This window comes from Haliotis rufescens, unplaced genomic scaffold, assembly GCF_023055435.1.
Source record: "Haliotis rufescens isolate VD_foot unplaced genomic scaffold, xgHalRufe1.0.p SCAF_15, whole genome shotgun sequence".
NCBI classification, from domain to species: domain Eukaryota; kingdom Metazoa; phylum Mollusca; class Gastropoda; order Lepetellida; family Haliotidae; genus Haliotis; species Haliotis rufescens.
In genome coordinates, this window is record NW_025963835.1 from 31786983 (window position 1) to 31813321 (window position 26339).

At 38.1% G+C, this 26339-nt stretch overlaps 1 protein-coding gene across 1 annotated transcript in view; it reads left to right on the top strand.

Annotated features, from left to right (window-relative positions):
* LOC124132030 overlaps positions 1 to 26339 on the top strand; it is a 70574-nt gene that overhangs the window by 17063 nt on the left and 27172 nt on the right. The window contains exons 14-28 of the mRNA XM_046495608.2: positions 687 to 842; positions 4177 to 4360; positions 5164 to 5351; positions 5768 to 6025; positions 6334 to 6448; positions 12023 to 12276; positions 12888 to 12974; positions 14107 to 14242; positions 14667 to 14893; positions 15252 to 15337; positions 16447 to 16510; positions 16616 to 16804; positions 18700 to 18953; positions 19907 to 20180; positions 21755 to 21910. Of these exons, the coding sequence (XP_046351564.2) occupies positions 687 to 842; positions 4177 to 4360; positions 5164 to 5351; positions 5768 to 6025; positions 6334 to 6448; positions 12023 to 12276; positions 12888 to 12974; positions 14107 to 14242; positions 14667 to 14893; positions 15252 to 15337; positions 16447 to 16510; positions 16616 to 16804; positions 18700 to 18953; positions 19907 to 20180; positions 21755 to 21910 (2628 nt within the window). The remainder of the gene's footprint in view (positions 1 to 686; positions 843 to 4176; positions 4361 to 5163; positions 5352 to 5767; positions 6026 to 6333; positions 6449 to 12022; positions 12277 to 12887; positions 12975 to 14106; positions 14243 to 14666; positions 14894 to 15251; positions 15338 to 16446; positions 16511 to 16615; positions 16805 to 18699; positions 18954 to 19906; positions 20181 to 21754; positions 21911 to 26339) is intronic.

Here is a 26339-nt window from a genome sequence, read left to right on the forward strand (position 1 = left end):
CGACAAAGCCGTCATGAAATGTGATATGCTGTGCTGAATAATGTGATATAATGTGATATTTGTGTTTGGCGATATTTAACTTTTTACCTACCTATGGCCTTAAAGTGAACAAGGTGTTAGGTCCACCTATCATTGAACTACTGTTGTTGGCCTTCATCTGCCGTCTGTCCGCCCGTACGTCATTAATGTCAACCTTTCTTCCTCAAGGATTAGAAGTCTTTAATTGACAATAGACAATAACTACTTCTGATAGAAACAACTGATTTGACCACCACGTGCTTGAATATTGAGAATGTTGACTACTGGAAAGTTAAAGCCATCCCTCTTGTCACACAGTCTTGTTGAGATATGTTTGTCAATCTTTATGCATTCATCTGAATACGAAAGAGGCGAGGTGGTCTCCCTCGTCTCTTTCATTTCAGGTGGAAATAGTTCAGATATGAAATCTCAACTGAACGTAGTGTCCGTTCTATACACCATCGAATGATTAATGAAAATCATTAATGCCTTCACATAAACCCCTCACTATTCTATAGAAAGGCTAAAATTCTATGTCAGACAAACAATCTATGTATTCTGTGAACTCATTGGTACCAATTGACAATAAAGCTGAAAAAAGGCAGAACGCATTAATGCATATTTTCTTAAATTGTAAATTCTTGGTGATCAAATATTTGTCTACACAGCAAGTCGAAGGAGAGTGGCTAGACGGATGGACAGAGGGAAAAGCCAGGGCCTACTGTGAGAGAGTATTCGAGGAATCTGGGTCCGTGCAAGTCTGCAGCAACATGACTGGAGTTGACACAGATGAAAGCTTGGACAACTGTGTACTGGATATACGAGTATGTTTTATTTACATCGATCTTATGTTGTGGTCACCTTTATGAAACAGACCACCTTCGTCGCCGAGGGGTAGCGCGCCCCTCCTGAGAGTGAGTTAAAGCTTTACGTAACATCGGCAGTATTTCAGCCATATCGTGACGACAACTACATTAATAAGACATATATTGAGACGAAATAAAAACCTGTCAACGACGGACAGTACAATAACTAGCATATCACAGATTTTATTTAAAACTAGTTGAGAATATTAAAAATTAGTAAGTATTAGAGAACAACACAATATAAAAATGGGCTAGAGATCGGCAGTCACTGAAGGGTGATCACCTTACTAGGGACCATAGGGACTCATAGTACCTTTGCTTCCTGCATGGACCCCGGCAGGATTTATATCACCCTACAGTCACTGGCGATAATTGACCAGTTAAGCCTAAGATTAAAATGACAAAAATACTACGTCAAAAAGCCTAGCATGCATAAAAATACTTCGAATGATTTGGGACTTACATACCCTCTTAGGAGGACAATAATTTTACGCTACTTCAACCCAACTCGCGGGTACAGCCACTAACAATCTCAGTTATTTATTAGCACTACCAATATCTAAAAACATATTATGTACATCAAAATATATGAATTAATTCAATTTCCTTTAAAAAGCACAATATTAAATGAGAATTTACGTGATTAAAAAGGTCTTTTACTGTTTTTACATGATAATATTTATCCCTTGTGATGGAAAAATCAACACAGTCAAGCATGTTTTATATAATTTGCTTGACTGTGATTTTTTCATCACAAGGGATGCAAAACGGAGGATACTCACCTTTCAATAGATACTCATTGGTATATCTCGAATGGCCAATACGACAACGTCGCATAATGACCTCTTTAATTCTGGACTGACAACCCAAGTAGGTGTAACCGATATTTGGTTTAATTTGATGTAATTTATTGACACCTACTTGGGTGCCCCACTTCTTTTGCATCAGATCAGGAATGTAAGATCTAATTGCAGGTTTATAATCAGTGTTGGGGATGAGAAGTGGTGTCACAGATTTGGTGAGTGCTGCTTTAGCAGCAGCATCGGCCATTGTTTTACCTGTTATACCAACATGGCTTGGTAACCAACAAAAGACGATGTCATATTGGCCAGTACCAAGCAAGTCTAATTAATTCCAGAATTTGGATTAAAAGTGGATGTTTCTAAGACATATTTTTAATCGCCTGAAGGCACGAAAGTGAATCAGAGAAAATAATGAATTGTTTATGTTTAGATTGATTACTGATATATTTTAGTGCTGTTAAAATTGCGTGTGCTTCTGCTGTGAATATGGAACTGTTATCAGGTAATCGTGAAGATATTGTTCTGGATCCAATGATAGTGGCACTAGCAACTGCGCCACCATCCTTGGATCCATCTGTAAATATAGATTTATAAGTGTCGTACGTGTTTCTTAATTGATGGTATTCTTGTTGGTAAATTAATTGGTTAGTATCTGATTTCTTTAATTTTGTTAATGTAAGGTCTACTTCTGGCCTTACCATTTGCCAAGGAGGCGATAAAAAAAGTTGTGTGGGAGCTATATTTTGAAAGTTAATCAGAAACGACTGATTTTATTCTTATTCCAAGTGGTGGAACAAGAGATGATTTCTTATTGTAAATATCTTTGTAAAGAGGATTAAATACGCAATTAAAAGCTGGATTTGACTGATTAGAATATAATTTAGTGATGTATTGTAAAGATAGTTTCAGACGGCATTGTTTAAGAGAAGGCTTATCCGCTTCAACAGACAGAATAGGAGAAGTGCGAAAGGCTCCAAGGCAAAGCCTCAGTCCTTGGTGATGGATAGTATCTAGTTTTTTTAGATTACTTTTACATGCTCCACCATAGACGATAGAGCCGTAATCAAGTTTTGAACGTATCAGTGACCTGTATAAGTGTAAGAGGGTTGTCTGATCCCCTCCCCACTTCGAATTAGATACAACTTTCAACAAATCAAGCGCCTTCAGGCATTTAGCTTTAAGTGATTTAATGTGGTAAGAAAGTTAAATGGCTATCAAAGATGAGTCCCAAGAATTTGGCCTCCTTTACAACTTTGATAGGGGTGCCATTCCAAAATAATTTAGGGTCTTTATGCGGCTTATACTTTCTGCAGAAGTGTATACAGTTAGTTTTAGATTTAGAAAATTTAAAACCGTTTTCTAGACACCACTTTTGAATTCTATTGAGACAGATTTGTAACTGCCTCTCTATTGTATGCATATTCTTTCCCACAACAAGATATATTAAAATCATCCGCAAAAAGTGATCCATCTACTGAATCGTTTTAAACCTTGGAGAGACTATTTATTTTAATGCTAAATAAAGTGACAGACAAAATACTGCCTTGCGGGACACCCTGATCCTGATTATAATGGTCAGACAGGGTTGTACCCACTCGGACTTGAAATTGCCTGTCAGTTAAAAACTGGGATATAAAATGAGGTAAACGACCTCTCAAGCCAAAATCATGTAAATCCTTCAAAATGCCATGCTTCCAGGTAGTATCGTATGCTTTCTCAAGATCAAAGAAAATTGATACTACGTGTTGTTTATTTACAAAAGCATTTTTAACAAAGGATTCTAACCGTACTAAATGATCAATAGTACTTCTATTTTTGCGGAAAGCACACTGAATATTTGTGAGAAGGTTATTGGTTTCCAGATACCAATCTAATCTATAATTCACCATTTGTTCCATGGTTTTGCAAACACAACTGGTTAACGATATAGGCGCCCCTCCTGAGAGTGGAAGGTCCGGGTTTCCATTTCACCTCACTTCACCTTTATGAAACATGGGTGTTATATGCGAAATTGATAATAAAAACAAACGTTATTTAGACAGGTGTTGACGCATGTACATCTTTGTTTTACATAGGCTTGAGTGACTGCCGAATATGGCTGAAAACATATTACCAATATAACTCATTCTTTAAGATTGAAAAGTAAACAACAATCCAAAGAAAAGTGTGATTTAATTAAGACATAGCCTCTTTTACCAAATATCATGGACATTGGTATTATGTATATGCATGGTTTATCCGTTGCAACCCCTTTGGAACCTTCAGTTTCAATGATAACTATAATAACCAGCTGATTGTGTTTTAAGTCCACCACTCTGTTACTCATGCACAATTATCGATAAAATCCTGTCATCGTGTATGCGTTTGCTTCGTTTGGCTTTTGTATTATTTCGTGACTGTTTATGGTATAAAATGCTGTTTTACTTTTTATAGTATTTCTTTTAAAAATGTCTATTTCGTGTATGTAATGATTTAATCTATAATATTAGCTGACAGGTAACACGACGTTTTCTCCATCTGCCGTTGACACGGTGAGAGACAAGTGTCTCTATGAAGTCAACATTAACCCTGAACTCCAGCAGAGCAGTGAGGCGTCCAACCAGTCCGTCAAGGCCATCGTTGAGGCAAGGACGTGTTCCGGAGACTGTGGTGGACATGGATCGTGTGTTGAAGGTACAGTAAAGTTTGTGGATAAGAAAACACGCCAGCACTGACCATTTCACGGCCCTATGTAAATTAACGAAAGCGCAGTGTGAATTTCCACTTTGAATCCGGCCTTGATACCTTCTGGAAACCCTCCGGGAACCTTACGCAATCTTCAATTTTCTTGGTAAGTTTCAAATATTTTTTATCTGTTTCACACTTAATTGAACAAAATACACCCCCGCCATATTTTGACATTTTTGGGGAATGTTTCCGGAAGGTTTTCAGAAACCTACACTTTGTTTGCTGTGAGATCGGAATATGCATTAGACAAAGTCGTAATTTCACATTTGGACTCACGAGTAGCTGTAAAATAAGATTTATTGATGTTGTTATGAGGGGTAGATACTTTTTCAATATTGACAAGGTCAAAAATATCATCGATTGATGGACCTGTGATTTGTAAACACACCTAGCCACTTGTCAAAAATATATTGATCAAAGGTAATCTGAAACCAGGTAAGATTGATGTTGAGTGATGTGAAGCAATTCAACTAGAGCAGACACATCTCTGGAAAAAAGTTACAGTTGATCTTTGTCTTTAATGATCTTTGTCACTGTTCCTCATGATGATCAAAACTAAGGTTCACCAACAATCGATTCACATCCGTTTAGTTATATACAGATACAGAAAACGTCATTGCAGGTACATGCGTTTGCAAAGAAGACTGATGAAGGCTGATGAACCACATTTTGTACTTTTGCAACAGTGTTGTTACATACTGGTAAAATGCAGAGTTAGTTTTCATGTATCACGCAATCCCTTATTGTAGGTGACTGTGTTTGTGCCAAAGACTACGGGGGTGGTGACTGCTCTGTTCATCTCACGGACCCTCCGGAAATAGACAGCATAGAAGATGATGGCCACTGTGACACGTCACGTGGTCCTTGTCAAGCAATCTCAGTTTATGGAGAGACATTCCTCGATAACCAAACATCATGCCTCATGGAGGCTGTAAGGGTAAATATGACTTTTTCAAATATTTTGTTTGTCTCTCGTGTAACGCCGCTCTCAGCAATATTTCAGCTATATAACGGCGGCCTGTAAATAGTCAAGTGATTGACATCATGAGCATCTATCAACGCAATTGGGATGTGATGACATGAATCAACCAAGTCAGCGAGTCTGACCACCCGATCCTGATAGTCGCCTCTTAAGAAAATCATAGTCACCTTTTACGACAAACATAGTCGCCCTTTTTTAAATGGAATTAATGATGCAGGAAATAACACATTTAAAGTCCAACTGCGGTCCTTTTCAGTTTCAACAAAATCAGTAAATGTATAATTGTGTGACTGGGTTTCAGGTCAATCAATTGATTGTCTGGTTTGTTTACATCGCGCCGTCCTATGGCTGGAGTCCTGTATGCTTCACAGGTATACAGCACCACCAGTGACAATATATGGGCAAGAACGTCGCGTGGGTCAGTTATCAGCATCAGCCAGGTCGACTGTGATATTTCATCTCTGGGTGTGACTGAAGAGGCTGCAGAGGATTCTGCCTTCATTTGGGCCTTTAGAATTGCAGTTTCTAACAACCCGTCCAACTTCAGTGAGAGTGTCGGCATGATCATGTATGACAGCACCTGCGTCAAAGGCACAGTGAATGGGACAGACTTCAGTTGGACACTTGAGGTTTTAAACGTCATGATTCCAGTTTAATTTTTGAGAATATATAAGCAACCTGGCCGTCAGCTGGGGAATATGTAACCTTTGTTGTGCTTGTACATCTGTATACCATTTAGAGGCAACACTTCTCACTGATCCTAATAAATGACAACTCAAGTCTTGACCGCAGATCTGGCATTATGAGCAACATTTAAACATTAAAGAATAATGAAGTGATCAAATATGTATACGCCTAGACCTTTCTGAACCAACTGATGAGATTGTGCTCTTGGATGTTCTACTTGGTTATATTGTTGTTGTTGTTGTTGTTGCAGGGACCATATTGTTTACATGGGGGGACATGTCTTCTGCAAGGTACCACTCACCCGCTTGATCCGTGCTTGGTCTGCCATGTTTCTGGTAGTGCAAGAAGCTGGACAAACAGTGCAGGTGATTAATCTTTTCTGAAACGTACGCTCATTCAGTAGTGCTACATTATGGAATATTTTGTAACAGTATATTAAAAGAACAACTGTGTCAACCCCTTTTAATGAATGGGTTAATTATTATATGTATTTTTCATCAACAGCGCCTACATGCTCTGCAACCATTACAAATACATCTACATCTACTATCAGTCAATCAGTTTATTCGGTAATAAGGCCTCAGGACCACGTACAGATATATACAATTTAGTTTCACATCAACTGATGCATGAAATAACATTTACAGGTAAGAAGAACGAAGACAGATAACATCTTTTACATAACTGGCTAAGTTCTCAGAAGAGCTTAACATTCTAGCCAGTATGTCTTTACGATAATTACCAGTAATAAAGTCTAAATATGGGAAATACTTTGAGCGAATATCTTCATAAATAGGACAAACAAGAATGAAATGAATTTCTTTAAACTGCCCTTAACTTCCATAATGGACAAAACCAGGGTGTCTTATCGATGACATCCCTCCTTCCTGTGTTATGTATAATTCCTAGTTCTCCAATACGTAAAAGTGTAAGCATTCGTCGCTTTTCTTTTGATAATACATTTAAAAGATACAGTTCAAGTGATGATGTCTTAAATAATTAATACAGTACTAATTTCGAGCATCAAGACACCCCAGAACACCATATTTGTGCATGACGGTCCTTAACCCTAAGTATAAACTCTCTTATAAAATATTCAGGATCACCAGCACCTTGAATTCCCACACATGTCTGAATATAACATATTCTTAATAGCAGAAACCCATGTATTTCTACCAACAGCATCAAACCTAACTAACATATTGTTTGAGCGCTTTGGAAATCTCTCCTGAGACATATTAAGAAGCTGAAACCAGTATCTTAGACATCCTGTGTAAGAATCAGTATAAATACCATATCGACCACATTCTCCGAGCACTGCAACATTTGTAGATTTGGAACAAATACCCAAACCAGATGTACAAAACTTCGCTTGGAAACGTACGAGAAACAACCATTTATGAACCCCCCAAATCTCCGAACCATATAAAATAATAGGTTTAATCTGAGAGTCGAACATTTTAAACAACACTTTAGGAGCGATATTTCAAAGTTTATAAATGAGCTGTTTTATAGGAATTAAAGAAATCATAATTAATGTAACTATCATCAACCGGTGTTTTTAAGCCAACTCATTGATGAGGTTTTTTTAATATTGGCTAGCATTCTGCACAACCACCAGTGGCTAAAGTGAAGACGTAAATCCTGCTGGGGTATCATGCAGGAAACAGAGGTACTGTAAGTCCCCATGATCCCTAGCGAGATGGCCTAGCTTTGGTTAGTGGTGGCCTATAGCCCATGTTTTAAAACTGTATATATAATATTGTTATGCTCAAATATATTTCATGAATTGTTTCTTAATATAGTATGCTTAAATATGTTTTCAACTTGTTTTTAAACAAAAATTTGCATTTCTGACTAAATTGTATATATTTTAACTTGGTCTCGTCGCTATATGACTGAGATTTCGCCGGCATATTTCTCTAAATCTGTTGCGGACTACATGAAAGTTCTTTAAAGTGTCTGTATCACCACTAATTCTAAACAGCCATACCACTGTCCTCAGCACACTCTTGAATAATAGATGTCAAATGTTCTGCCTTTCTTTTCAGAAGAGGTAATACAGTTAGATATTTCTCTAACTGGCATCTTAAGTAATCTGTCTTTCAAAGAACATAAAAAAGTTCAACGTTCTGAGAAGGCCATATATATTTCGGTATTGAAACACTTTTTTCTATTAGTTCTGTCAAATGTTTTATCACATTAGGTTTACACTTAAGACTACAAGTAACTGGGACCTGGTTTGATTCAGTACGTTTCTGAACAGTAAAGTCTAAAAATGAACACAATTAACCAGCTGAAGCAGCCAAATAGTGGACAACGCTGGCCCAAGTGTTTGCAAAACACGTGAATGATCATACTTCATGTCATGTAAATATGGAATGTAATCAATATCGTCATCACATAATATATAGTCAGGCAGTAAACCAATGCGTGCGTTAAAGTCTCCTGCCATCATAAAATGAACGTCTGGGTAATCTCTTAGCCATTCTAGTAAACAGTTCTCTAAATTATCAACACCTCTGGTCCTGGGGTATCTGTCACCAAAGAGCTATTATCAGGGTGAATGTAAACAAAAGACAAAAGAATATCCTTCTGAACATTAATTATACTTAAATCGAGCACAATTAATATACGGTCACTAAATAAAGAGTTCACGTGTTTTATCACATTGATTAATGTCTTCCTCACGAAGGCAGCCACGCCACTCTATTGTTGTAGTCACGCTTGTTCAAATACACTGAGTACTGTTCAATCATACTTTCTAAGTTTTCCTTTGAACAACTTTTTCAGGTTTCAAGATATGCAAATAATTCATACTTTTCGCAGAAACTGACAAAGCTAGAGTTTTTAGTTTATTCATCAAACCTTGCACACTCCATGACATAAGGAAAAACATCCATGCGGACCTCGGCCATCCTCCAAGCTCTTAGAAGTATCGTGCAGGGAGTCGTCCCGCCTCTCGGTCATGTGCACGCGGTTGTGTTTTGGCGAGCTGTACATGGGCGTTTGTTTCCAGATCACATTTATTAGTTTTCCCGTTTCCAATTAAAAGTTATCAAATCGCAACTGACACCTCTCACCACGTTCTCTAGCGTCATCCATCAGCACTTTGAGGTGTTTGCGTTTCTGCCGGACAGCATAGGAAAAGTACTCTGATATTGCGTTTCTGCCGGACAGCATAGGAAAAGTACTCTGATATTGCGTTTCTGCCGGACAGCATAGGAAAAGTACTCTGATATTGCGTTTCTGCCGGACAGCATAGGAAAAGTACTCTGATATTGCGTTTCTGCCGGACAGCATAGGAAAAGTACTCTGATATTGCGTTTCTGCCGAACAGCATAGGAAAAGTACTCTGATATTGCGTTTCTGCCGGACAGCATATGAAAAGTACTCTGATATTGCGTTTCTGCCGGACAGCATAGGAAAAGTACTCTGATATTGCGTTTCTGCCGGACAGCATAGGAAAAGTACTCTGATATTGCGTTTCTGCCGGACAGCATAGGACAAGTACTCTGATATTGCGTTTCTGCCGGACAGCATAGGAAAAGTACTCTGATATTGCGTTTCTGCCGGACAGCATATGAAAAGTACTCTGATATTGCGTTTCTGCCGGACAGCATATGAAAAGTACTCTGATATTGCGTTTCTGCCGGACAGCATATGAAAAGTACTCTGATATTGCGTTTCTGCCGGACAGCATAGGAAAAGTACTCTGATATTGCGTTTCTGCCGGACAGCATAGGAAAAGTACTCTGATATTGCGTTTCTGCCGGACAGCATAGGAAAAGTACTCTGATATTGCGTTTCTGCCGGACAGCATAGGAAAAGTACTCTGATATTGCGTTTCTGCCGGACAGCATAGGAAAAGTACTCTGATATTGCGTTTCTGCCGGACAGAATAAGAAAAGAACTCTGATATTGCGTTTCTGCCGGACAGCATAGGAAAAGTACTCTGATATTGCGTTTCTGCCGGACAGCATAGGAAAAGTACTCTGATATTGCGTTTCTGCCGGACAGCATAGGAAAAGTACTCTGATATTGCGTTTCTGCCGGACAGCATAGGAAAAGTACTCTGATACCGAATAGCCAGTGTCTTTCAGGAGTTTTATTTTGCCAAGTACAGCTGATTTTACATTAAAATCCAGAAATTTGACAATAATTGATTTACCGCAATTAACACGATGAGCTCTTTCAATAATCACGTCAGTATCAATGTCCATAGTGTTCTTCAGAATTTCTCGCACACAATCCTCACAATCTTTACAGGTTTCTTGCTGTTTAACTTTCGTTGTACCGTGGAATAAGAGATTGTTTCGACGACTTTGATTTTCGAGGTAGTCCAGTTTCGTAGTGAGTGTTTCCACTTCTCTTCTCAGGGATGTATTTTGTTTCTCCAAATGACCACATTTTCAGTTCAAATCAGTAACCGCTGTTGCAAGTGAAGTTAGCGTTGCAGTCATCGTTGATAACTTGGAAGACAATCAGTCTATTCTACTATGAACCCCGTCGACTACCTCATCAGTCCAAATAACTGCTTCTACCAAAGCCACCATCGTCGTATCTGCTGAGACTAACACAAATGTTGAGAAAACAGCTGCCGCAACTACATCATCTCTTGAGACTTTAACATCTGCTGCGACAGCCAAGACGGCGAGACAACTACACCTGCCGCAACTACATCTCTTGAGACAACAACTACGGTGACAGCCACACCTGCCGAGACTACTACACCTGGCTCAACTACATCTCTTGAGACAACAACTACGGTGACAGCCACTCCTGCCGAGACTACTACACCTGGCTCAACTACATCTCTTGAGACAACATCTACGGTGACAGCCACTCCTGCCGAGACTACTACACCTGGCTCAACTACATCTCTTGAGACAACAACTACGGTGACAGCCACTCCTGCCGAGACTACTACACCTGCCACAACTACATCTCTTGAGACAACAACTACGGTGACAGCCACTCCTGCCGAGACTACTACACCTGCCACAACTACATCTCTTGAGACAACAACTACGGTGACAGCCACTCCTGCCGAGACTACTACACCTGCCACAACTACATCTCTTGAGACAACAACTACGGTGACAGCCACACCTGCCGAGACTACTACACCTGGCTCAACTACATCTCTTGAGACAACATCTACGGTGACAGCCACTCCTGCCGAGACTACTACACCTGGCTCAACTACATGTTTTGAGACAACATCTACGGTGACAGCCACTCCTGCCGAGACTACTACACCTGGCTCAACTACATGTTTTGAGACAACATCTACGGCGACAGCCACTCCTGCCGAGACTACTACACCTGGCTCAACTACATGTTTTGAGACAACATCTACGGTGACAGCCACTCCTGCCGAGACTACTACACCTGGCTCAACTACATGTTTTGAGACAACATCTACGGCGACAGCCACACCTGCCGAGACTACTACACCTGGCTCAACTACATGTTTTGAGACAACAACTACGGCGACAGCCACACCTGCCGAGACTACTACACCTGGCTCAACTACAACATCTCTTGATTCTACAGTATTTTCAAGGACTATCACTTAAACAAAGGCTGCTACAATAACATAACCATTTAGTCCTGTACATTATGAAACCATATATATTGAATATGACAATAAACGTGATGTTTCGCAATACTTACAACCTTAATTTACCCATATTAAAGTTGTTGAATAAGTGTCATACCTTTCTTTTGTTTGGGTAATATTTATTGTCACACAAAAAGCATGCGTTAAACTGGCATAACTGATATGACACTGCCTTTGGAAACTTACTCATATAGGTTCAGATGATGTACATCAAATAATGCTGTGAACAAATTGCAAGAGATTCGTGATCATTGTCATTGGTGCAGGTAAGCTAAAGGAGAAGATGTGAGCATTGCAATGTTTCTGCTTGCAGCTCCGGATTTCAATACACCAGTCACAATAGTTACTGAACTTGTCCGTAAAGGTGATCTTGCAACGGAATTGGAGTTCCACTGTCAGTTCATCAAACATCCTTACGACGTCTTCTACACCACCAACTGGTTTGTTGATGGCGACCTTGTGGCGGCTACAAACCCTGAGCAATGGGACGACGGAAATGTTACCCAGATGCACGCCTTGACAGAGGATGACCTTAGGGCAAACAACATAACCACTGTTGGATTCGAGGTAAAAACTACTAAAAAACACAAAGTTGACACAATTTATGGATAACAATTTCTATTATATGCTACTTTTCGATATAGATCCTTGTAAATCTTGCTCAACAGCGGTACACGTATCTATATCCACACGTCCTGTAATATCATGTAAAAGAAGATGTTATCCATTAATTGTGTCGACCTTGTCATCCATCGATCAGCAATGGCCATTAGACAATTTAATAAAAACTACTTTATTAAAATTGTGTATGTTAAATGTTCTTTGTATATATGATTGTCCTTTTGTACTGATCTAAGATGCACAAAATATGGGATATCTTGCGATTAATAGTTTTTTCCAAACCATATTTGAAAAGTATTGTTTCCCTTAAATGTTCTTAATAAGAGTGAGTGAGTGAGTGAGTTGGGTTTAACGTCGCTTTTAACAGTATGAACAGTATTCCAGTTATATGTCGGTGTGTCATCTCCATATGGGAGGAAACCCCGATATGATACCACTTCGGTGAAACACACAGGAACGCGTATAGTGCTGACAAACCTAAAAACATGATCTTGACAAGAACATAACTGTATACATAAAACGCATATTCATGTATCATTATATTTCATATTTCAAAGATACGTTGCTCCGTGAGAGTGAGTAAATGCTTAAATACAACGGCTGGCGCTCCTGTACAGTCTGAAGCGAAGTTTATCGGTATTAAGGTAGGTTGTTCATTCTCTTGAATAACGTTTTTGTTTATTTGTAAGAAGTTTTACGCATTCCTAAAATGCTTGACACACCAGTAATATTCATATAAGTGTTTCCTTGACCTCAGTGTTTCTGTGTTTGACTGGAAACATGGTAGAAGCCTTACAAATTGTCAACTGAAAGTAAGAAAGTGTATTAACCAGTAACTATTTCAGTTAATTTGAAACGAGTTTACATGTTAATAAAAGCCACAAAACCCTTTTCGGTAAATTGCTTTGCGATTGATTAAATATTGTGGAGTAAGAGTTAGTGATAAGAAAAAGAATTGGTGAGAATCAAATCTCTCGCCTTTACCAAGTTTATGTATATTACTTTGTGTGTACTGCAGATATTTCCTGAATATTCATATACGCGGGTATACATAACTTAAGGTATCACTTTTTCATATATGTAATTTTGGTAGTTTTAATGACGAGACAAAACAGTTATATATAACTAATATTGTAAGGCTCCTAAATACACTAGAATGTCTAAGTAACTTATTTACTTCTTTGTCATGATTAAAACTTAACCTCACATTTTAAGACCATGTAAATCATGTGAGTTTTCGCGTGACGTGTTATCCGTGGCCTGACCTTCAGTCATCCCTGTGTATGTCCTTCATCTGTTCATAATTTTTGATGTCTCCAAAACAGCAGAAAGTAGGATTCTGAAATTTTAGGACGTCTAACATCATACTATGATAGCGATTAGGTCATGTCATTAAAAGACAAGAGTTGGGGTGGTTTAGGACTTCGTTCATGGCTTTCAGAGGACACATTTATTTTCATTTTGGTTTAAATAACAACTATTATCAATTGTGGAAAGAAGTAAGATAAGCGAACAAAGGTCAGAAATAAATATCGCATTAATTTACCAAATTTGGTTCATTATACGTGAATGTTTCATCCAGATGCCACAGTTCTCTTACATCAAACAAATCACATCACAACCATTAGCAAGAACCGTGTGTATGGGCAGTAGAATTCACTACATGTTGCAGTCATCTCACGTTTAAACTACTTTTTAGCAAAGCAGGTATTCATGATGGTTGGTATCTCCATGTTGGTATGTTTTTGATTGCGTCTTACTTCTCATTACCAACAGCTGTCAAGTACCTCATTAATCTTGAAGGAAGGGGAATCGGCGGACATTTCTCTTCAGCTCACTGCCCCGTTTGGCTGCCAGAAATTCCTAATGGATATCAATCAGTGTGAATTACACGTCGAAACATATTCCATCAGTCAGTATTTTATACCTGCTAATGTGATACATTAGCACCAATTGAATTAATTTGAAATAAGAGATTTTCTATTTCTCAAATTTAAATGCCAAATAGGAAGGTATATTGTTATTTAAGATATATGCTCATAATTCATATTTCGTACAGTGTGAATCAGCAAGAAGCTTAATATAATGCTTCATCGCCAATCACTTTGAAGTCAATAGTTCTTTTAAATGTAACAACACATCTTCATTTGTTTAGAGAATTTATGGTAAAGGTACCTGACATTTCTTGAAATGTTTTGTTTTTGTCTTCACCGATTTTCAGTGATCCATTCACTTATTTCGCCGCTACTGTGCCTTTTACGCCTAAGGGAATCTGTTTCGTCGAATAGTCAAGACTGATTATTCTCTGGCGATGAAGTTTTACATTTACTTTGTAGAAAAGGATCCAACCACTACCAATCCATGTGATAATGCTGTCCTTACACGTTCGACATGTGGAGTGACCATTCCATTTTCTCGATGGAATGAAACACACACGATCAAGGTCTTTGGGAGTATATCTGTGCGATATGGCTTATCAACCCAGAACTTTAAACTGGCATTGGGAACGGGGGATGTGATTCCACATGAACTATGGTCGAACTACAATACAGGACAAATAACGGTAAATGTGACATATAGTTATTAACGCACCATGGAGTATCATGGAATAATCACACAGCGAGATTGGTTCAAACGCAATACAAAGGTCAATGGTATAATCACTAGGGTTCGAATTGCACATTATATGGAAAGTGACTACACATCAGTAGTCATCAATATCTCAATAATCTATTTACAAATGACAGTATCCTGCAAACCCAAATTTCATTTGATTAAATGTGTTATGTTTCAATTTATCAACCTGTTCTCGGTATATATCTTATATGAAGGGTATGCATACAATGTATATGTGAACTGTATGATAATTGTTGTATATATTTTTATAAATACATATGTACGATCAATTATTCTGATCACAGGTACAAATAATAAAGGATACCTCGGATGTGGAGGGCAAATCTTGTTTTGCTGTAAATGACCCCCACATGAAGACATTTGATGGCAGGTAAATATATTATTGCTTAATGGCGTCCTAAGTGTCAATACGTTGAAATTTTGTTAGCAGGTATGGATTCTATAAAGCTGATACATATCACACCTATAAACAGAACATCCCCATACTCTATTTTTTGGTTAAAGTATATAATCAAAATAGATCTTTATAGATGTTGTCAACTTAACGGTTATATTGACAAGAATGTTATAACTAAATAACACATCTGTGCGACTGTTATTCAGGGATATAGAAGAGTCGATTGGTCACAAGATAAGGCAAAATCCTCCGATGCATTGAAAACGTATAACATGGTTTGAAATACAATACAATGTGTTTTGATAACAAGGGGTAAGACGGTTACCTGTGACAGAACAACTCTAACTTCACATTGGATTCACAATAGCAAATATTCTCAAAAATGTGGCCTTCTAAGTTATATCTCGTAACTTTTCATTTCTTGTTTGAACAATATTACACCAGCGTCAATAGGACATTTCACTTACACAACTGTACATTCTATGCTTAACAGGTCCAAGAGTTTCTGCCAAAATATCTTAAAATTATGACTCTTCTTGTAAAGATTAAACCAATCTGCTAGAAAACAAATATATTCTTATTCTTTTCAAACTACTTTCAAGATACTTTTGGTTGATTTTAATAGCCTTTTCCCATCGGTTTGGTCACCATTAAGACTGTCACCATGAGAGAAACTATTTAACTATCCATTATTAGATATTAAAGACTTGTCCATGGAGCGTTGTGAGTTGCCTCCCCTGAGCATCATTATTAATTATTGGACATAACTGCAATAAATCAGTGTGCAGTTTATCTCAAGAAAATATAAGATCGTACACCCCAATGATTGAAATCGACGATTCTCTTACACTTGCTTAATCGTCACTCTCAACTCTCAAGTCATCAAGCAATATGACATCATGTACACCATCACCCCATTAATGAACAGACAAGGAAATACGTTCCTATGGTCTTGCCAAATTTTATGTTTATCTCATTACGTATCTGTAGGAAACATTAATGATGTGAATTATAGACACGTTAACACATTGTTACTGTACAATCCGTCTTTGAAGTATTAAGTACTGACATATATTTTTCAGGAGGTACGAACATCAATACAATGGCACATTTACAATGTATACTTATACCGAACGTCCTATTGAGGTAAGATATCAATCAAGTTTACTTTTATGTTTCAACCATAACAGTCACACATTTATGCTTGCACTATATGTAAATGGTATAGCAAAGCATATATTCATGTACCAGGTTCAACTCAGGACCTTCAAATGTGGATCGCGAGCTTGGTGTAACTGTGGTGTTGCTGTACGAGCAGGCAGGACAGTGTTTGAGTTCAACAGGTGCCCTGATGTGACCGACATCTGGAGCATTGAGTACACACTGTGTGAAGATGGTGGAGACGTGCTGCAGGTTAAGAGAAGGGAAAGCAGCTATCAGGTATTGTTCTTCCTAATATGTGTTTTTGGTGTGAGTGAGTGAATGGAGTTTCACACCATATTTAACAACAGCCATTGGTTACGTTTTTTGATCACGTGCGGATGTCAATATTTTACAGTCGTTGGGGTAATCAATCTCTTGATAATTAGATCATACTGTCCACACAAGATTTTCTATGATTATCATCTACGCCCGAAAGTAAATATCACTTGTCTCACACGAATCCTAACTTACAATCTATGATACCAAGACCTAGTGTATCTGTATAGTATAGGTCTTTGAAAGGCATTTGGAACTGAAACACATGAGGATTTATTTATGGATGTCAACTTCATTCACCTGATCAAGGAGTAAGCATGTACTCCGAAACGTTCTGTTCCTCATAATAAAGATGTTGACTTCCATAAATTCTCTTTCTTTTGCATAATATAGGTATAGTGGATATTGTTTTTTAAGAAAGGGAAGGTATGTGAGGAAAGGAGAGGTATTTGCGCTTGGCCTATGACAGTGCAGGATAAAATGTCGCATTATGTGCAAAACATCTTACTGCAAAGAGAAGCAGTATGTCGAATGTTCACAAAACATGAGTGTCAGTGTCTCATTGTCCTCAGTACTTGCTTATCTTAGAATTAAAAACGTCAACGACAGAGAATAATTAGTCTCGTGTTTCTGGCGAAACAGCGAGAGAAGTTTTATGAAATGATCACTGAAAATCAGTTATGACACCAAGTGTTCGCGAAAAGAGTAAGCATATCCTGTTCTACGTAAATGCTCCCCATTCACCATACGGCGGCGGCCTAAAAACAATCGAGTCTTGACAAAAGAATTGAGGGATCTGTCGCATGAGCAATGATCCATGTTGTTGGGATACGACGCCATGCTTTACAATCAAAAATATTTCCATGACCACAATCAGACATGTCCACTACAAACATAGTAGAAAAACATTTCATCACTAATTCGTCTTCCGTGACCTTTGGAATCGGAACTAATTTGTCTCTGGCTATGACGTTTTGAATTCCCTTAACACAAGGTTCTGAAGTGAAACCAGTGAGTATGCGTCCAACTTTGGGACGCTAGAGGCACAGACAAAGTCGTAGTTATTGGACAAAATTAGGGACCACAGATGTAAAAACGTAAATAATGGTATAGTTAGCTATTATATAACATAGTGAGACAGGTTTACGGTTGGAAGATTTGGGGCATTTTGTATATGGTGAGGATATGGATGCTTCTGTTTTTCTAGTTTGTTATCATACTTACCATGGATGATGTTAAAGTCTACAGATGTTTATTTAATGCTGACACTTTGCATATTTGAAAACAAACATTACTGACGTAAGCCCAAATAACTATTTATTCTGTTGCCAAATGACGTGTAAAAACAGATTATCGCGTTCTAATTTGCTCTTTAACTGACGATATGAGATATGAAAAGAGCCAATTCTCAAATGGGTGGTTTACTTGTAAAATGTTACCCTATGGTATCATCCATAGTCTTCTCACATGTAAATTAAGTTCGAGGCTTTGATCACAACAAACGATCTCTTGGACATTTCGGATACATAATTATGTGTTTTCATGAGCGGTATATTTATGAACACTAGGTATTTGTACTATAGTAATATACGACCACCAGCCCCTGGCGGTTAACAAAGATGTTGGTGATTGCATGGTTGTATTTAGCCATGGAAACATAAAGTACACTCTCGACATACACTGAAAGTCTGGTATTTCTTTTACATTTTACACAGTTTGCTACTATACACAAAACAGAAAGCTGTGAACTTGCATCAGATTTATATTATCGCAGTAGAATGTTTGGTAATACCCATTTGACTTGGACAGTGAAATTGAGATCAAAATACATCAAATACAAATGTTGTGACTTGAAGGTATACCTGCCAACAGGAGGGAAAGTGGATATAAACTTTTACCGGAAAAGCCGGTACCTCAATGTCTACATCTACCCATCTGTGCAAGATGTTGGGAAGAGTAGAGGCCTCTGCGGTAATCTGTCCGATGTCTGCAACGACGACTTTGTAATGAGAGATGGCAGCTACTCCACTGACAAAACTTCTACCGATGCCTGCAATGCTGGGTATAGGGTCTGGGAGAACCTACTCACGACATTCTCCAACTCTTGGAGGTGAGAGATACAAAAATAGAACTTTGACATACGCTACCCTTCACTCGTATTTACTCGAGTGATCACCTGTCCACTTGAATTTGCAATATGTGCCTTAAACATTACAAATTTGGCAGAGATGTCCCAATTTTCCAATAGTAAACTTCATGTTGAGCAATATTTCAGAAGCTCTAGCCTTTGGTGTTTACATTTCACGAATTGTGAGATAGAATCGAGCATGCTCTTTCTACCAAGGGTTCAAAGAGCGTCATACGACTCTTGCTGAGAAGTGGTTGGGGGGGGGGGGGGGGGGTTGCTCGTGGGTCATACCTAGCCCACGGCCTACGTCGCACAGATGTTTCTGTGTGCAAGATACGACGAATAAGTTGGTTAGTGTGATCCTATGTTGTTGCAGGAAGGCGGTAGGGACTCTAGCTCTGTGAGGTCTGGCAGTTTCGTTCTGCAAGATGGATCGTGATCCAATGATGCTCTGATCTGGAATTTCCTCCCCCTATCTTTCATGATGTATTATACATTTCAAGACGACATTCAGTTTTTCTGCAACCGTGCTCTATAAAATCTTAATTAAGAAATCTTAGTGACTTTTATCCAAGCTCGTCTGAACATGAAAATAGCAACTTTAGGTTGAAATCGCCACATTAAGCTATCAAACTATTCCTCTTTTTTATCTTTACTCAAACAAGGTCAAGCAAATTTTGTTTAAACCAACTACAGTTGAGTGAATAGTTGAGTGAGTGAGTGCCACCTTTTGCAATATTCCAATAGCATCACAGATATGGACTTCTTTCAATAATATAGATATTACTTATAATGATACAGTAATGTAGATCCGTGCCTGAAGAAAATCACTGCAGACATAAATCGCCACAAATGGTAAACATGTAGAGTAGCACATGTGTGCATGCAGTAAAGTTTATAAATTTTGGTTATTTTAGAAAATACCAATGTTTCAGGGTTGAGGATCATGATGATCTGTTCAATAGAGATACACACGCAAGGTTGGACCCTTGGAAGAAGACCGATACATTTTGTTCCTGCACAAAGGACCCCACAAGTGGAACACTTGTGAGAGAAGTAAACTGTACTGCTCTTGCAGCTGTAAATATTTGCAGTACCCTAAATGGTTATAAAGGTGTAATCCCATCAAAGTGTACAATCAAGGAGAGACGCAAGAGGAGATCTATACAATTGACTTCTAATTGGAAGGAATCCCACAGACAAAAAAGGGTATGTGTCAAGGTGTTCATCAGATGATCTGTATTATGTACTTCATGGGGAGTTATAGATACGACATTCAGTTTAATTTAGGTATCGTGTCATAAATGTACTATATGTATGAGAAAATGTATCATATGGCATGGTTTTGCGTCATTTAAAAATGGCGGACGAATACAAATATCTGTTTTCATGAAAACAAGTAAATTATACATATATTCTGTTGTCCAATGACTCCAATCGCATTATGTTCTGTGGTTTCTAAGCTACATACTTGAGCGAAATATGCATTGCAATTTTAAGAAAATCAGTTTATGACCTGGGCCATACAAGATTCATGATTTTCAACCCCAGTCAAAAGTAGACCAGTTAAATTCATGTCACATATACGTCCAAAGCTAATAATATCAACACCTTATAAGATAGTGCAGTAACAGTTTTAGTACAATCATTTTTAATTAGAACTGATCTTGTTAATTCCTATATCATGCATACAATTGAACATAAACGTCAAATTCCATTTCATACCCGATGACAGTGTAAACCTTTCTCCACTTTTCATTTGTCAGACCCTAGCTTGCAAAAACTTCTGTCGTATCCTTCTATTACCATACATACTTTACAAACAGGTTTATCCTGCGAGTATTCTTAGGGATGGTAAATATCCTGTATTGTGAATAAACATTGTATTTAGAGAGCCTTTGCGAGCGAAATACAAAGTGTTTATTCCTAAAACAGAGTATTTACCACCCCTAAACACACAAGCGTGATAACTTCTTTATCATATAATGCCATTCTTCAAGCCTTACCATCTCTCACAAACATTACCTAAACACTGAAGTTTTCTTGGAATATGCGCATTAATATATATTACGTTAGCAGGTAAGGGGTGTGTCTGTCGGACAGTTAATATAGTTCCATCTGAAACATGTTTCTTATACAGTGGCGTAACTACATATTTACAAAATAGCAATTGCCTCCACAAATTGTTTGTACTTGCAATCCATCGGTCTGTCCGCTAGAGTAACTGCCTTTTATCCAAGGGAAACTACACTAACCCTTGTCTATGAGACGTCACGTTTGTTGACAGAGTCTGCCTGTCCTGTTATAATGTTACGAAGTGCAGTCAGATGTACACACAGCGACAAAACGAAACAAGGAATCAATTCTGACATATTTCGGCCAAATCCAACCGTTTTAATTTGTGGAAAAGGTCTACGTACACATGTATGGAAACTTATCCCGCTTTGGTAGTGTTCTTACAAAATTATTACGTCATTTATATCTTCAAAGTGCCAAATTGCATACGCTACGTCACAGTTAGACCCTGATTTTCAGTATATTAGACTATTCTTTTGATAATGATAGTAATTATCCAAGTACGACGCCATGTTTGTTACTGAAAGTAGTCCCTACTTGACCTTTGATATGTGCATATGACCCCAACGGATATCGTTTTATTCCGTTGGCTTTATTCTACCAGGAAACCTATCTATCATTAGATAATGTGGAAACGTGACATAAATATGTTGTTTTTTATTCTGCATCTATCAAAATTCAATATTTGAAGTATGCTTTCTGCACAGCAAACTGAAGGAGAGTGGCAAGATGGATGGACAGAGGACCAAGCCAGGGCCTATTGTGACAAAGTATTTCATGACTCCAGGTCCGTGCAGGTCTGCAGTAACGTGACTGGAGTTGACACCCATGGAAGCATAGACAACTGTGTACTGGATATACGGGTATATTTCTGTCACCCTTGTATGTCTGCTTATCGACGGTCATAAAGCATGTGACTTTAGGAGTCATGTGGCGTTAAGAGTGTCTTGACGGAGCAGTAGCGTTACTGTGAAATAGACGTTATGTTAAATTATAATGATTCCTGCACGCGTCATTGTCCATTGTGGCTAAAGGGGGGTGCTGTGAATGCATGAAACATGACAATGAAAGAATACTTTCAGTTCGACTCAATACACTTATCTAATACTACTCGAATCTCCCTATATTTTTTTAATTTACACATATTTATTCACAAGGAGTGAACGGGATTTGGGGGACAGATTCTTCAAACTTAGATTGCCTTCTCCAAGGTATTCACAAAATTTCACAATTTCAAATTCAATAAGTTTGAAGGGGAGAAATGCATTGTTGGATAAACAGTTCTTTACACAAATCTTTTAGTTGTATATATAAAAGTTGTACTGCCTTAAATATAGCTTCATTTTCTGTAACAACGTGATCTGCATCGCCATATAACAGTAAGTGTACATCAACAGATATGTTATGAACAATATTTTAAGATTATGATGTGCATTTTCACATGTATTTGAACATCTACAGTTCGGGTGATTTTTTTATACCATTTCGATATAAATCATAAGTCAATTGACTGCACATGTATCTCAGTTTTGTGTGTCAGATACTATATTTTCTTTTTCCATATGCGAAGTACGCAGGTGCTGTTGGGTGGTGCTTTGTGAACAAAATTTAAAACAAGAAATCGTAGAATTTTGATACTGTAACAGAATAGAGTTCTACAATTGGATAGACGATGGGCAAAATGATTTACACGAATGTCTTAGTCTTGTGAGAGGAACACTGATGTTTTCAGAGTTTCTGAGACTGTATGAGTTTTTTTTGCAGCAATGGTGTTTGGTAGAATGTCTGTTTGATAGGTAGGGGCCATATTATGATTAATTTTGAGGAAAAGAAAAAGTTTACGTTTCTTTCTACGCTCAACTAAGGGTTCCAAACCGGTTTCGTAATATTATGAATGCCTGGGGGCATATTTAGGTAGACCAGTTACAATGCGTGCAGCTTCTAATTGTAATTGTTCTAATTTCTCACTCTGTCCTTCGGTGCAACCATCCCATACCTCACATGCGTATTCAAAGTGTTCTCTTATGAACATTTTATATATACTCAACAACAGTTCATGTGACACTGAATAAGATTTTATGCAAAGTTATGTTTTTTACCAAATGCAACAGATAAAAGACTCCTGTAAGTGTTCAAATGGTTTAATTTGCCATACTGACTCCAGTAAATGCGTGATTTCATTAAAAAAAAACATGAACATGCCAAAATGTCAATTTACAATCGATCAATAGCGTGTGTGTCCACCTCGTCGTCTCATGGAATGGACCAGGCGCCGCACAAAGTCCTGTGGGATATCTGTCTATATCTGCTGGAGCATGTTTCGAAGTTCCTGGAGTGTCTGTTGAACACGTGGTTGATGTCGAAGGCGCCGATCCATCTCATCCCACATGTGCTCGATTGGTGAGAGATCAGGGGAACGAGCAGGCAAGGGGATGACATTCACGTTGTTTCGTTGAAGAGAATCCTGAACAAGTCGAGTAATATGAGGCCGGGTGTTGTCATGTTGAAAGGTAATGCCTGGGCCATGACAACGCAAAAACGGTAGAATAACAGGGCCGATGATCTTGTCGCGGTAGCGCTGTCCATTGAGATTTCCCTCTACCACTATAGGGTCCTCTGTCTTGCTGTAATCCCACCCCACACCATAAGGCTGCCGCCCCCGAACCGATCTTCTTCCATGACACAATGATTGACGTAACGTTCACCTCGACGTCGATACACTCGAATCCGTCCATCGCTGTGGCTGAGGAGAAAACGAGACTCGTCAGTGAACAGAACTTGGCCCCACTTGTGGCCGTCCAGCGTAGACGCTGTCTGCACCACTGTAGACGTGCTTGACGGTTGTTTCCTGTCAAAATGGGACATCTGGCGGATCTTCAATCCCTGCACATCTGAGGCGACGACGTACGGTTTGTGAAGATATTCGTCGAAGGCCAGGGATGCTTCTTGCAGTCACTGTTGCTCACTTGAATCGATTTCGTAGGTGTGTTGTTCGAATCCAGTTGTCTTGTTGATTACTGGTTACGCGTGGCCTCCCACTCCGAGGATGGTCTCTGACTGCATTCGTCTGTTGCCAACGTTGCCATAAACACCAAATGGTGTTTCTGTTCGACGTTAAATTGTCTTGCAACATCACGTTGACTCGATCCTGCTTCAAGCATACCAATGGCTCGAAGACGCTCTTTTTCGGACAGGCGTGGCATTTTGTAATGTTGAATAATTGCGTAATTTTTTTTTTCGGAGTGGTTGCTAAACAATGAATATGGAATCCCGTTAACGCACATGTTTTAATACCCATTCTTGGGTAGTGAAATGCATGGGGCTTGCATAAAAGACAACTTTTGCATTGAATGCATGTTTTTCTGTAGCAGTTGCGTTTTTTGTGACTTGATTCCATACATGTACTACAATATTGAAAACCAAACTTTACTTGTTTGAAAAATACACTAAAATATTAGTGTCACCGGAACTTGTGTTGTTGAGTATAATATTGTTAATAGTATTTCTATATTTTCTTTCTTGCCACTGGCTTCAAGTATAACACCCAAGTGCTTATAACTATTTAGTGAGCTGATTTCTTTTCCACCTCCAATGTTGTCTTTGCTAGAGAATAGAACAGATTTAGTATTTTCGGGATTGTCAGTCATCAGCCAAAGTTTCGCCCATTCACTTAATATTGCTAAATTTGTGCTTAAGGAACGTTCCAGTACACTGTTATCATTGGATGACATGCCAATCGATGAATCTTCGGCAAACAGTCTTGTCATACAGTCTAATTTATCAGCAATGTCATTTACATAAACAATAAAGAGTAAAGGACCAAGCACGGCCCCTTGTGGCACGCCAGCCTTCATGTATCATGGTTTGGATATTTCCCCATTCACAATGACGCTTTGGCTACGAATACTTATGTAACCCATTTTAACAATAAACCTTTTATACCATACCTCTCTAATTCATACACAAGCCCACTGTGTCATACACGATCAAAGGTTTTGGGATACATCACAGACTACAATACAATAGTTTTCTTTGTTATCTAACGCTGTACAAATTTTAATGATAAAGTTCTGTTAATTGATTGACAGTTGAGTGTCCAACCTGAAACTCAAATTGGTACTTATACAACAATTTGTTCTCATGAAAGTAATTATATAAATGTTTGAACACCACTCTCTAATACAATCACTCTATAATTGGAAACGATAGTGTGATGACCTTTCTTAAATAATGGCATAACGTTTGCTGTTTTCCACACTGATGGAAATATACGTGATTGTAGTGACATATTGAACAGTAAATACAATGCTCCGCTAATATAATATACAGTTTTCTGTAATAATTTATGACAATTTTTGTCCGGTCCGGAGGCTTTGTTCAGAGGCAAACATTGTATTATGTCTGCAATTTCTTTTTTAGATATGACTATGTTGTTCATCTCTGTCTCTGTACGAAATGTGAAGTCGGGCATAGTTGTTCTTGTATCATAGACATCAGATATAGATTGAAAATATTGATTCAGTTTCTCTGCCTTTTCAATATCAGTAAAAATTGTCGGCTGTTCGTCCATATCATACTGTTTAAGCGCGTCTATGCTGTTAGCTGAGCCAGAGTTCTTCACAACATAACGTAAATCTTTCCAGGGTTTGTTTTCTACGTGTAATTCTGATAGCAATTCTAAGAGGTTTGAATAAAAATGTGGCATTTCATGTTATTTACTTTGTTCCTCTGATTTTTATAGGCCCGAATGTCGTTTTCCTTATTACTTTTTCTAACCTTCGTTTTTAATCTATCTCTTTTCCTGGATTCTCGCCTAAAACTGAAATCATACCAAGGTTTGTCCTTTGGACGAATGGTTACTATTTTGGTTGGAATGCATATTTTAACATATTTATTCAAGTATTTATAGGACAGACTACATGCTTCATCATCATTTGAAATTTGACTAAATAATTCATTCCAGCAAGTATTTTCAATGAGCGAATTTAGTTTATCATAGTCACTGGTTTTGAAACATGAAAGTTCTCTTATATATGCTAATTTTGTTCGCAAATTAGTGTCTTTTTGAATGTTAATTCCCCTATGGTCGCTAATTTTACTATCAACATCAATTACATCACTGTCGATGACGTTTATATCTTCATTGATAATAACAGGATCCAATAAACTACTGGTATGGTCAGTAATTCTGGTAGGCTCGGTTATGGTATTGTGTAGAATTTTCCAATTTAGTAATTACTTTACGCTTAAGCTCCTACACGATAACGTATTTTCATTTATGTCACCTACAAT